The sequence below is a fragment of the Pollachius pollachius genome (assembly GCF_949987615.1).
Source record: "Pollachius pollachius genome assembly, chromosome: 13".
Taxonomy (NCBI): Eukaryota; Metazoa; Chordata; class Actinopteri; order Gadiformes; family Gadidae; genus Pollachius; species Pollachius pollachius.
This window is the reverse complement of record NC_136946.1, coordinates 22053219-22066746: the sequence shown is the minus strand read 5'-3', so window position 1 is coordinate 22066746 and position 13528 is coordinate 22053219. Positions and strand designations below refer to the sequence as shown.

The 13528-nt window shown below is 41.5% G+C and overlaps 1 protein-coding gene across 1 annotated transcript; it reads left to right on the top strand.

Moving 5' to 3' along the window:
* Positions 1-481: 481 nt before the first annotated feature.
* sgo1 (shugoshin 1) lies at positions 482-13498 on the top strand. The gene is made up of 10 exons (XM_079750000.1): positions 482-583; positions 755-892; positions 6050-6279; positions 6495-6547; positions 6654-6715; positions 6836-7654; positions 7991-8122; positions 8485-8649; positions 9903-10080; positions 13298-13498. Exons 2-10 carry the CDS (start codon positions 757-759, stop codon positions 13452-13454), a joined length of 1932 nt encoding a protein of 643 aa, XP_079606126.1. The 5' UTR covers positions 482-583; positions 755-756; the 3' UTR covers positions 13455-13498.
* The last annotated feature ends 30 nt before the right edge of the window (positions 13499-13528 follow it).

Here is a 13528-nt window from a genome sequence, read left to right as displayed (position 1 = left end):
CCTTATTAGTTAACAGATATTTAAGTTATGCGTTTATGAATAGTTATATAGTATAATATCTAGTATTAAATTGTATTATATATAGTATCATATATAGTATCATATCTAGTATAATATCTAGTATTATACATAGTATTATGCATAATATAATATCTATTATAATATATAGTACAATAAATAGTATACATACAGTATAATATATAGTGACTATAGTATATAGTATTATATATAGTATGTTATAGTATAATATATCGTTTTTATGTAGTATTATATATTAGAATATATAGTTCAATATATAGTAGGATATAAATTATTACATATAGTATAATATATTATAATATATAGTGTTAGGCATAGTATTATATATAGTAGAATATATAGTATTTGGCTCCATCTCGTGGCCATCGTTGGTCAGTACAGGGGAAGTGACGTAACACTTTGCTGTGTGCCAATCATCAGTCGCAGCGGATAATTTGAATGTGAAGCAACAGCTAGAACGGAAGCATAACTGAAACACGCTACTTTTTTGATCTTATTTACCTTCTAAACCAATTTGTATATTATTCCTGACAACATAAAACAGGTAAGGTCTGTTTTCTGTTGAAGTTAAGGAGCCTTTATTAGACAGAGTTGTTCGGCGGTTAAGTTAAATCCAGCATGCCAGCGTTAACATGAAATATAAACCTGTGGGTCTCTAGGCCTGCTCCTGATGATCACCACCTCTGATCTATATTATCATTATCATTATCATAAGATATGTCGAGGGAAAGGGGGCAGAAGAAATCCTTCCAGCAAAGTCTGGACGACATTAAAGAGAAGATGAGGGATAAGAGGACCAAACGGCTGGCTGGTGCCTCCGCCCCAAGAGGAAAGAGGATCAACAAGACAAATGGTGAGGGACGACCACTCAATAGACAATGATCTTATGTTCGGTTGATGTTATCTGAAATGGTAGATCATACAGCAGTATAACGTTTATATAAAGTATATAGGAATGCGTTCATTGCAATATACCAGAATGTATTGCAGCTCATTGCATATGTGCTCAAGCAAACCGTGGTGAAGTCAGTTTGTTGTTGGATATTCGACAGATATTCGGATATTCGTTTAGTATGGAAAATTGCTTTTTGCTCAAAAGATTCTGAGTTATTGGACCCAGACACCCCAGACCAATGCAGACTTGTCCTGCTACGTGGTGCTTACAAGACACACCTCACTAGAAATTCATATTTTGCACCTAATTTATTTAATTATTTTAAGAATCCCATTCATTTCCTATGGAAAACGGCTTTTTGCTCAATAGCTTCCGAGTTATGGGACCCAGACACCCTAGACCAATGCCGACCTGTCGTGCTTTGTGGTACTAAAAAGACACACCTCACTAAAAGTTCATATTTTGCACCTCCTATTTTATTTACATTTTTTAGAAATCCCATTCATTTCCTATGGAAAAAGGCTTTTTGCTCAATAGCTTCCCGGTTCTGGGACCCTAAAACCCCAGACCAACGCAGAACTATTCCGATATACGGATTAAACACACCTTATTATATGTTTTCCCACTTCAATTTTATTCATTTTCTAAAGAAAAATGCAGAGCCCTTCTGGTACATGTGTATTTTTTGGTTAATTTATTAATTAATTGTACTCTATTGCACCTACTATTTCATTTACAATATTTAAATAACACCCAAATATCAGTGGGTGTTAAATCTTCCAAATATCAGAAAACCGATTTTTGCTTTACCCTCCACCAGGGGCACCAGCAGGAGCATTGGAATGGAACAAAGTATTGTTTCATTCAGCTTTTTGTTGCTGTTTTTCATTGATCATTTCATTATGTGAACTTAACCAAAGAACATTTACACGATGTAATGCATGGCATTATGGGGCTACACAAGCCCGGAACTGTGCCTACGCTGGATGCTACAATATTGAACAAAAAGCCATTTTCAATAGTAAATGAATGGTTTGTCTTTAAAGAAGCACTATGAAAACATTAAAATAGGAGGTGCAAAACCAGTTACCTTGCAGTGTCCCAACTCGGGACACTTGGGGGGAGAGAGCTGAGAGTGGTGGGGTGTATTAAGTCAATGGTAGGCTACATACTTCATGTAATATTGACATCTCATACACCATTGGAAATCTGAGGCTCAGGATTCCAAAGGTACTCAGCATTCCATGGCAAACTGTATGGTGTGAGTTACAATGACTGATTTGTAACTCACCCCCACACACACACTGTGCTCCTCCACCTACCAGTCCTTGTACATACGTTTAGGAACATGCTGATACAGAATGTTGGGTCAGTAAGAGTCCATATGAAATATGAATGAAGAGGGCAACAATTTGCAAATAATATAACAAATAACATATAACACTTTGTTTGAGATGGTTGGGTTATGAAAATCATCAAAAAGAATACAGAAATTACAGAAAAAAAGGCATATTTGTATGGCTATATCTGTTTTCTATAGCAGAACCTCTGACATGCAATCAAAGTAGTTGTCAGGAATCCACAGATGACTACCATTCATTTAAGACCTAACTTGTGCTTGTACTCAAAGGGGTTCTTATTTGATTACAGTATGGATTGAAGGTGAACAGGTGTGTTTTCTTTTGTATCTTCAAAAATACACTTAGAAAAATGGACTTACTTTTACATTTACATGTGTCAAAATTGAATTTATCATTCCATATTGATCTACTTTGACATAGACATATGGGCTAGGGCTCAGTTGTATTTCTAAGTTCACAACTATCCCATATTACCAAAATGTTTGTAAATGCCAAGAAGAGAAGAACAACATTCATGCCTCTGTCACCCTGTTACTGTACTAGACACAGTTATTGTGTCTGTTATATGCTGATCTACAGAGCCTCAACAGTGCAATACAATACAGAAGTCAAGTCAGGTTTATTTATATAGCACATTTAACACAATTTTAAATTGACCCAAAGCTCACAAAATTAAATAAAAAAAAAATATGGAAGATAATAAAATACAACTAATTAAATATAGGTGATAATAAGTGAATGAATGGATTAGTGTCATAGAAAAAGATTAAAAAAATCATCAAATGAATAACAAAGATAAGAATTGATGTCAAAAAGAATAATGATGGTCTGAATACAGTGTTTCCCCTAGGATGGAGTTTCAGCAGTGGAGGCGAAATGTGCTCGCAAAGCGCACCCTGCCGGGAGGTTTCTATGTGTCTGCCGGCAACAGAAGGGTGTGCATACAGTACATTTGTGCACAGTAATAAGAAGGGGAAATATGGAGAGATTAAACATATTACAAGTATAATCTTTAAAACAATTATCTACATTTATTTAACAAAAAATATATTATATCAACAACCACCCTATACAGTAAAATCCCATAACACAAATACTATAACAATCGAAAAGTCTGTGCCTCCAACCAATGCATCCATTCCAAAGGTTGTAGTAGGACCATAAAGAGGCCATGCCTCTATTGAACAAGTTTTGGGGCTCTAGAGTCAATAATGGCGACTCTACTGAAATTGTTGCTAAAAAAAAATGTAGATTGACATTTTTGATAAAATAAATTCCTTACAAAGTAGTAAAGATATATTTTTCAAAACTAAAGGTTGCAGTAAGACCACAAAGAGCCCATGCCTATATTGAAAACGTTTTGGGGATCTAGAGTCAATAATGGTAACGCTATTTAAATTGTTCCTAAATAAAAAATCCTCAAAAATAAGAAGAGATATCTATTTAAAAAATAATGGTTGTAGTAGGACCACAAAAGGCCATGCATCTATGGAACGAGTATTGGGGCTCTAGGGTCAATAATGGCGACGCTATTGACATTTTACCATTGTGGTCGTTTTCAGTTTTGCACTTTGCAGACGGTCCCTAAGCTCTTGACCGAAAGCCGACAGCTAATAGAAGCCAATGCAATTCACCGTTCGCTAAAGACAGCTCGTTTGGATGAGAACAATGTTGTAGCTGGTTCTCTAGGTTACTACACTCAATTGTGTCGCAACGATGTTTCAATGATGATCTATTGAACAATTGCCAATTTATTTCAGACTTCATGGAAGTTCCTCTCTGTTCATATGCTTTACTCACAGGTGTGTGAATTGACCTGGATATGAAGCGGCTGTAGCACAAAATAAGATTTGTTTCTAAAGAGAAGACGGAGCTCTCCTCTCCGTTTATATGCTTTACTCAGGTGTGTGAATTGACCTTGATATGAAGCGCATATCCAGCGTCCGTAGCCCACCGAATGTTATATTATTTTGCGTAGCGCAAAATAATATAATATTCGTAATTTAAAGACATAAGCTGAAGCTCTCCTCTACTCTTGTTAAAAAAAAGAAATTCAGCAGCGGCGGTCATATTTCAGGTGCATATAGGGGAAACACTGGAATATGATTATTGACTTGGTGAAAAAATACTAATACTAGGCTGATGACACTGTTGATACAGTTAAAGTTATAAAATAAAGATCAAACAAAGACAATGTTGGGCGGGGTTGGGGTAGATAGGGGGTGAATGAATAATGCTGATGAAGGAAATAAAATAAACAACCAAATGGAAATGAATGAATGTTAAAGGCCAGGGAAAAAAGATAGGTCTTTAAATTAGACTTAAAACTACTGATATTGGAGGAAGATTTTATATAGAGTGGCGAAGTCACGCCCCTTCCGGTAGAGCCCATGGGACCTATGAGATCGAAAAATATGAATGGGTTTCAATGGAGAGGAAGTAATTATTTTCTGGTCCTAGTCTCTATATTCCCTGGATTACACATATGTTGTTTGTGGATTTAAATGATAATTTTTCATGCAAAGAAAACTAAACATTTTCGTGAAGAAGTTTGATAATGTTATGTTTTTTCCAAGGGAAGGATAAAAGCATCGAAAGAGGTGAAAACCATTATAAGTCGGGGCATGTGGAGAGTTTCAGTTATGCCGATGGAGAGATTGTCGGTCTTGTCCACGCCAGTTGCAGGGAGCGTGACGGCACATATGAGACATGTAGTCTTTCTCATTGTGTTTTCGCTACAGCCTTTAACTGAACAATCGCACAATAAACTGTCAAACTCTTGACATGAAAAATTATCATTTAAATCCACAAACAACGTATGCGTAATCCGGGGCATATAAAGACTGGGACCAGAAGATAATTACTTTCTCTCCATTGGAACCCATTCATATTTTACGATCTCATAGGTCCCATGGGCTCTACCGGAAGGGGCGTGACTTCGCCACTCAATGTATAGGGAGGTTATTCCACAGGCAGGAAAGTCAGCAAAGAAAGCCCTATCAGCTTTGGTTTTTAGGAAAGAGTTTGGGACAGATAGCCTAGTAATTAATGAGAGGAAGATCTAAGAGGCCTAGAATAACAGTAAGGACTTAGTAGGTTGCTTAAATAATGGGGTGCCAACCCATTAAGGAGTTTAAAAACAAAAAGCGAAACTTGCAAATCCATTCTAAATTTGATAGGTAACCAGTGAAGTTGGGCCAAGACAGGAGTTATGTGCAACCGATAAGGACAGTAGGCACATTGCAATTTTGGGAAAATGGCCTGCAAGACATATAGTGTGGTGTGTCTTAATAGTGCTACTTAGCAGAACAGATTTACATTGGTCTGGGTCCAATAACTTGGAAGCTATTGAGCAAAAAGCCGTTTTCCATAAGGAATGAATGGGATTCTTAAAAAAATCAAATAAAATAGGAGGTGCAAAATTTGAATTTCTAGTGAGGTGTGTCTTGTTAGTACCACATAGCAGGACAAGTCTGCTTTGGTCTGGGGTGTCTGGGTCCCATAACTCAGAAGCTTTTGAGCAAAAAGCAATTTTCCATAGGAAATGAATATCCGAATAGCTGTTGAATATCCAACATCAAACTAACTTCACCACGGTCTCAAGCAGAGAGTTTCTTGGGCCTAATAAGATAGTTTAGTTTAAATGTCACATGACGTCCGTATATTTATTCAAATCAAACTGCTCCTGTATAATACGCTGCCCAACCAAAATAAAATAAAACATTAAACTACGGGATCTTCCTTGGTCCATCAGCGTGTAACTCGAGCGCTAGCATCCTGCAGGGGGTGCAGCAGAACAACACGGCGCTGGCGTTGGGCCTGCAGGCGGAGAAGGAGAAGCTGAGGCAGGCCCAGGGGGTCATCCTGCAGCTGAAGAGGGAGCAGCAGGCGCTGTTCATCCACCTGCTGCTGCTGAAGAGGAGGCTCAAGGACCAGGAGCTCAAGGACCAGGAGCTCAAGGACCAGGACGCCACGGCCAGGAAGGTGAGGGAGTCTTTGGTGTTTTGATGCCTCCTAGTCCTAGGAGAGCGAGGCATGCATGTTAGTTAGTGAGTAAGTAAGGCCTCCGAGGTCAGGGGAATATGAGGTCTCAGCGGCTGTTGCCTGATCCTAATGCGTTACAATGGAAGAACGTGAGTGAGTTCAGTTTTATGTGTTTGTGATTCCTTCATGAATTCCATTCTCTTTTTTTTTTTTAGTGTGACTCCACTTCTATTGCAGCTGCCTCCCACGATCCTTTGGAATTGTCAAGGTAAATGATGTCGCGGCTGAAATAACTAATAATCAATAACAATTATAATTCTTTACCATATACTGACTTTAGTCATGTAATACTTGTTCATTTTACAATATTTCAGGGAAACACAGATTACCTCTCACAAATCCCCTGTATCAGAAGAAGAGCCAGCTCTAATTCAAGGTATTCACAAAACTAGTAATACAATTTAAGGGACCTCAGACAGCTTTTCATTTGACACTTAATGTAAAAAAGACAATATAAACGACAACCTTTGCCATGTCTGTCTTGCTACCCGAGTAGTACCACTGATGTGTCCAGGACCCCCGGCACCTGAAGAGGCCGGGGAGAGTGCCTTAGTCTTCACCCTGCCCTCCACTGTGGGCGTGAGGCGCCGGAGGGCGGAGAGCTGTCCCCGGAGACGCTCCCAGCAGACTCAGCGGTCCTCCAGCGGACCTGAGGGCTCTGTGGACACAATGGCGGAGGGCATGCGGGTGACGGCGAGCCCCGTACAGAGTGACTGCAGCGCACAGAGCCCAAGAGCATCACCGCCAGGAGGAGCGACAGCACGGGCCGCCCATCCTACCGGCTCGGATCAGGTGCAGCGCTCCACCCCTAAGCCGCTCCCTGCTAAGTCCTCACACCAGCCGCGCAAGAAACACGCCCAGCAACAACGGCCCAAGCAAGAGCCCGCCGCCCGCAACCCTGAGGGCTCTCGCAAGGCGGAGCGGGGCCCTCTGAAGAAACCCTGGGAGAACACCAAAGGCAGCAGAACCCGCTCCAAGAGCCGGGGCCGCTCAGCCAGACCGCCGGCCGAAAATCTCAACGCCTCGCTGGGCTTCAACGACACGTTCGACTTCGACAGCGAGGGGGCGGTCCACCTCACCCCGTTCAAGGCCAAGGCCGAGACGGCCGTCCACAGAGGCGCAGAAGGAGAGAGCCCGCTGGCGACGCCACGCGCAGGAACCCCGGGGCAATCCACCCCTGAGTCGGAGGGGGAGCTGTACGTCCCTCGGAGGGGTCGGAGGAAACGCAGCTCCCCAGAGAAGAGCAGGACGCTGCCTGGGCGCAGGGGGAGAAGGGCCACTGCCATGGTCCTCCACCCCCAACCGGATGTGTCCGGTGAGCATTTCAGAATCGGAACAATAATTGTTCATTTTGTTTATAAAGCGATTTCATTTACACAATCTCAAAGTGCTGCACAGTGAAAAGATTGTCCAAGTAGAGCTAAAACAATAAAATGAAAACTAAATACTTAGTGCCTTCCTATATAAAATGGTATTCAGGCTTCTTTGTGTTTTGTTGCATTAGGATGTTGATCTAGATATTGAAGTATTTGCATACTTTTAATTTGAAAACCAACACAATCCTCCTGTTAGTCACTAACTTCGATGTGCAAACAAATTTTGTGTGTGTGTGTGTGTGTGTGTGTGTGTGTGTGTCTGTGTGCGTATAAAGTCTTTAGAGACAAGGAAACAGAAAATACGACTGTGGTGCAAGAGAGGAAGGCGCCTCCTTGCTCTGAATCCCCTGATTGGATGTCCTCCAGAAGCCCCGCCCCAAAAACGGCCAACCAGAAAAGCCCATCAGGTTAGTCTCGAGGAATAGGGCTGTCCTTTGTTTCCTGAGGGCACTGCTACTGGTTAACATCTTCACTGATGGATGGATGGGTGATCATCCCTTCAGGGCAATTGAGGCATAACCGCAACATCAGTACAAGCAAATAAGAATAAAAAAGGAATTTAAAGGAAAAATTGAATTTGTTTTGACTCTAGTGACCTCAGTCAAGCCAACCAGTATATGAAGATCTCCCATAGCACTCCTCAGAGCAACGTTAATAATATTAATGCATTGCATTTGTATAGCGCTTTTCTCGCACTCAAAGCGCCTAACGCTTTTAATGTGTGTGTGTGTCTGTGTGTCTGTGTGTGTGTGTGTGTGTGTGCGCGCAGAGCTCCAGCAGGTGGGCGTGCTTGTGGTGACGCCGGGCCTGAAGGCTGAGATGATGAGGATAGACAGCGTCCTGTCCATCTCCATGGACCTTTCTTCTTCGGACCCCACGCCCCCCGTCTTACCCGTCAAACGTCCCCGAAAGACCACCAACATCTGCAATAAACGTAAGCCCCCCCGCCCTCCTCCTCCTCCTCCTCCATGGCACTCGGGGGAGAAGGGTGTTATCTGGGTGTAGGGCAGTGTTTTGGTTTCCAAACGCTTCTGTCGTCTGAAACAGAGTTCAATAATAAAGGTCCCATGGCATGCTTCTTTATGGATGCTTCTATATAGGTGTTAGTGGGCCCTTAATACAGTACTTGAAGACGTTCAAGGAACTCAGCCTTGGTGCAGAATTACAGCCACCACGAGCCAGTCCCACAATGAGCTCTCCCCAAACGAGCCGTTCTTTAGAGGCGGGTCAAGGAGGAGGGTGGGGGTGTGGCCCTGAGCAGCTTGGGGCCACGGTGCGCTCGTGTTTACAGTGGATGTAACGCAACGGCGAGGCACACACAGCTTGTGGCCGTGTTCTGTAAATATCTAGAAAACTCTGGGTGCTCCGGCGGGAGTCCTTGAGCTCTATATCTAATTAATATCATATTATACATAGATATCATATGATATATATCAGGGGTCGGCAACTCTAGGCACGCGTGCCACCACTGGCACCGGGCAGCAGAATCATTGGCACACTTAAAAAAAACAAACAAAAAAAACCCCTATTTTTTTATTTTATTTTATTATTATTATTATTAAAAAAATGTCACAGCGCAATGCGGCAGCATAATCATTACTACCGATTTTGTTTGCACTTTATTCTGTTTTGGGCATTTCCTCCCAGTGCAAATATGTTTAAATGAGTTACAGAAAGCAGTGTTCTGAAATGGGATCAATTAATAGTTTTTAAACCTATGTTGTGAGTAATAGAGAAGAAAATATTTAAAATATTGTTGCAAGTGGCCTGTATGCATCGCCTCCATGGTTTTGGAAAGCTGTACAGGTCTTAAAGATATTGATGTGGATGGTTCCAACATTCTCATTTTTTCTATTTCTCACAGTGCAAATATGTTTTTGAATGAGTTTCTGAAAATGTTGACGTGTAATTATAATTTGTAAGCCCATGTTGCAAATATAACAACCAAAAAAATATTTAAAATGTTGATGCATGATTGTGGACTATATGGAAATAGTACAACTCCACCGTGTCGTGGTTCATGTACTATATCTTTGCTGTTTATTCTGCACATGTGTAGGCATTCCATTTGTCCTTCCAAAGCTTTGTCTGTGTGTTTTTTCTCCGTGCACAAACTTCCCTCCACTTCACTCGTACATGAGTACATCCTAATGAACACCCCTTCCTCTCTTTCCCGTTCACCTCCAGGTGGGTTTGGTGCGAAGTCAGTGGGGCGGGGCTTGAGTCTGTGTGATGTGACCAACATGTCCCCTACAGCCTATGTGAAGGTCCCGGGAGCGGGGTTGCGCCCCTCCGACGGCTCCACACCCAGCCGCAAGAGACGCTGCACTCTGACGGTGGACTACAAGGAGCCGTCGCTCGGCGCGTGAGTAGTGCACGCGTAGATCGCAGTACTGATGGAGATGCCTTTGTACATATGTGTGCTGTTATTGTGGCATCATATATCGGAATAAACAATATACCTCAATCCTCAAATGGAGATTAGAGATTAGATCAGAACACTTTAGGGTCCACTAACAGTGACGTATAAGTATCTACTACGACCAGTAAGAAACAAAAGTTTAAACAGGTGAAGGGAACGGCTATTTGGTTAGGTTCCATGGGTGCCGCACTCATATATATCAATATATTACATCTGTCAAGGATGGCTAATTATTTTTAATATTGCATAGCGTATATTAAATCCACCGGTATATAATGTATCTACTGGTGGATTTATTGTTGAATTTGGGGGAAAGGAGCTTACTCTCATAGAGAATAAAGTATGAAGTGTTTATCATAGTAATGGTACTTTTTTGTGTGTGTTACCCACTGTATACGTACACATTACACAGCTTAAAACATAATGCCTCACCTCACCAAAGATGAATGTGAGGGATGTGCTTGAATGGCCTCACTTAATGCTGCAATTTGGGGTTGTACTGGAGACGTTTTCAGTCTTATCGTTTTCAACACATAGCCTGTACTTGTCTTCATGCTGGTGAGAGCTGAGAACCCAGTCGCACATCGGCAAGTTGTTGCAGAGGGCATCAAAGTCTTAATGGTGCCAATTCGAGATGCTCTGCGCGCGAGGCCAACCAGAACTCGCTAAGCACCAGCTCTATCCTTGGGGATAAAGTGCAGGTGGTAGAGAGCTATAAATACTTGGGTGTGGCCATGAACAATAAACTGGACTGGAAGCAACAAACAGAGGCTCTACTTCTTGAGGAAGCTTAGGTCTTTTAATGTGTGTAGCAAAATGTTATGTATGTTTTATCAGTCTGTTGTGGCAAGTGCCATTTTCAGTTGGGGCAGCGGCATCAGGGCTTGTGACTCTTAAAAGCTAAACAAGCTGATTAGGGGGGCTGGCTATGTGCTGGGGACTGCTGTAGTGTCCCTGGAGGTGGTGATGGAGAGAAGGATGGTACAGAAATTGTTGAGTATTATGGACGATAACTCGCATCCCTTGCACAATCTAGTGAGTAAACAAGTGTTTTTAGTGGGAGGCTACGACAGCTAAGCTGAAGAAAGGACAGATTTATGAATACTTTTTTACCTACTGCAATTGCACGTTATAATAACTCCCCTTTTTAGTAAGGACAGAAGAATATTCATTTAAACTTTAGCTTGCGCTGCTTATATATATATCAAACTTATATATACTTGTATATGCTTATATATATATATATATATATATATATATATATATATATATATATATATATATATATATATCTCTGTATTTTTTTTTGCACCTGTTTATTGCACACCTGTATATTTGCACACATTTTGTACTGTTATCTTTGAGTAACAGCTACTTATACTTATGCTTATGGACCATTCATACCACTTTTTCTATCCTAGGCTAGGTATTGTGGGTGCATGGTTTTGTTTAGGTGGGATATGTATGTATACATGTGTTGTGTTGTGTATGTATGCTGGCTGCTGGAACACCTAAATTTCTCTGCTGAGATGAATAAAGTATATCTTATCTTATCTTAACTTAACTCTTTCAGCGCCTTCTGACCAAACTCTTATTTTCGCACAATTCCTGGATATCTTCATCAGGCTCTCTCGCTCACATATGTAGCTGGCATGAGTTGGTGGAAGAAAAGGCATATAGATTCTGTCGTCTTTTTCGGGGAAGTACCTGCGTCATTGTGTAGCCAGCTCATGGAGGTGTTTCACTAGGTCACATTTGAAACCATCCGCAAGTCCTCTACAATAGTGTATTGTGCCTGACCTAGCCACTCTATAACCGACCATGTACGATTCTAGAAAGTTCAAAACACTCCTGAGGCTTGTTTTTCAAATGGTCATGATAAGTTTCTAAAAGTCTGTGAGAGAGAGAAGGTTTCAGACTGTTATAAGGCAGAACCTGTTCCCATATGACCCACTGAGGCTGAGAGACGTCCTCACACCCAGTGTAAGTGAACCCATAGTAACAACTTTGAGACTCCAACCCCCATGTCCATTTGGTGTTCTCCTGGGGCAGGGATCTGTGGCTGCTTCGTCATCACAGTCCATACTGGTGGCAACACCAGTAGAGCTACAGCTGTCCCAATAGCAGGGGCTTCATTTGTAGTACCAGTGCAATTTTCTGTTGCCACTCTGGGTTTAGGCTGAACTGTTTTAAGCCATTCATCAATTATTTATAAAAAAAACTGGTTTAAAACAAGCTTACATGTCAGTGATTGCGAGCATGTATAACGTGGGTTTTGTTTTCCTTTTTATATTCGCACTAAATTAAATTCAGCGCAAAACTTGTATATAGCCCATTCAAGGTAACAATTATGGCTTCTGCATGGCAGCACCCCTCACTCAAGAAGCCTTCCTGTTCACCTGCATGCTCTCAGTCACACATAATAATTGTAATTTAAAAAAGAAACCATTGGTGACTGTCCAGTTTGTATTCATCCCTTTTTCAATTATTCTTATTTTTAAAATAATCAATTAGTTTGTGTAGGCGGAATTGTGTTCAGAAAACATTAGAGAAATGCGTACCAGCAAAGTTTACGAACCTGCAGGATTCACACTGTTCTTTATATTGTAGCCTCATTTGCATTCTATAAATGTTATTTTGTACATATTAGACATTTTAATAATATAATCAGTTGGCGCACTAGGGTGCATGCATTTATTTTTGGAACTGCGACTGCAGTCGGCTATTCAACAGGACTGTTTGGTAAATCATAAATTTATTTTGTGTACCCCTAGTTCCATCAGCGTATCCCCAGGGGTACGCGTACCCCACTTTGACAACAGTGGGTCTAGACGTTGCAGTTAAAGGGGGTTTGCCATTCTTGGATGTCTAGAGCATTTATGTTAAATATCTGTTTCCACAAATCCTGTTTATTCCCACCAATCGGTGTCTTGTAAACAGGTTTGTGGTTGAATGCTGCTGTTGTGTGCTTATAATGGGGTCCGTTGAAATTCTTGTAACGAGGAAAGGGGCGTCGACTTGCTACATTAATGCACATTAGGGACAATGAATGCGTAAAGCTAAGAAAATAAAATCTAAAATGTCAGTTGCATGTTAACACATCCTGTATTTACAGCGCCGACCACATCAGATTGTTGATAAGTTTTTCGATTCCCGCTAGGAAACTGAGACGCGGTGACAAGCACACAGACCTGCAGTTCCTGCGGTCCCCGATCTTCAAGCCGAGCCCGGGGGCCCGGCGGTCTGTGAAGGGGCCGTCCAGGAAGAGCCAGCAGCCACTGCTCAAGTACAACGAGTCCTTTGTGGCATGCCGCTGATGCTTCCGGATCTGGGCTTGTGGATTTTATGAGCTATTTTTGTTATGTGATTTGGAGCGGGTGGGATTATTGTC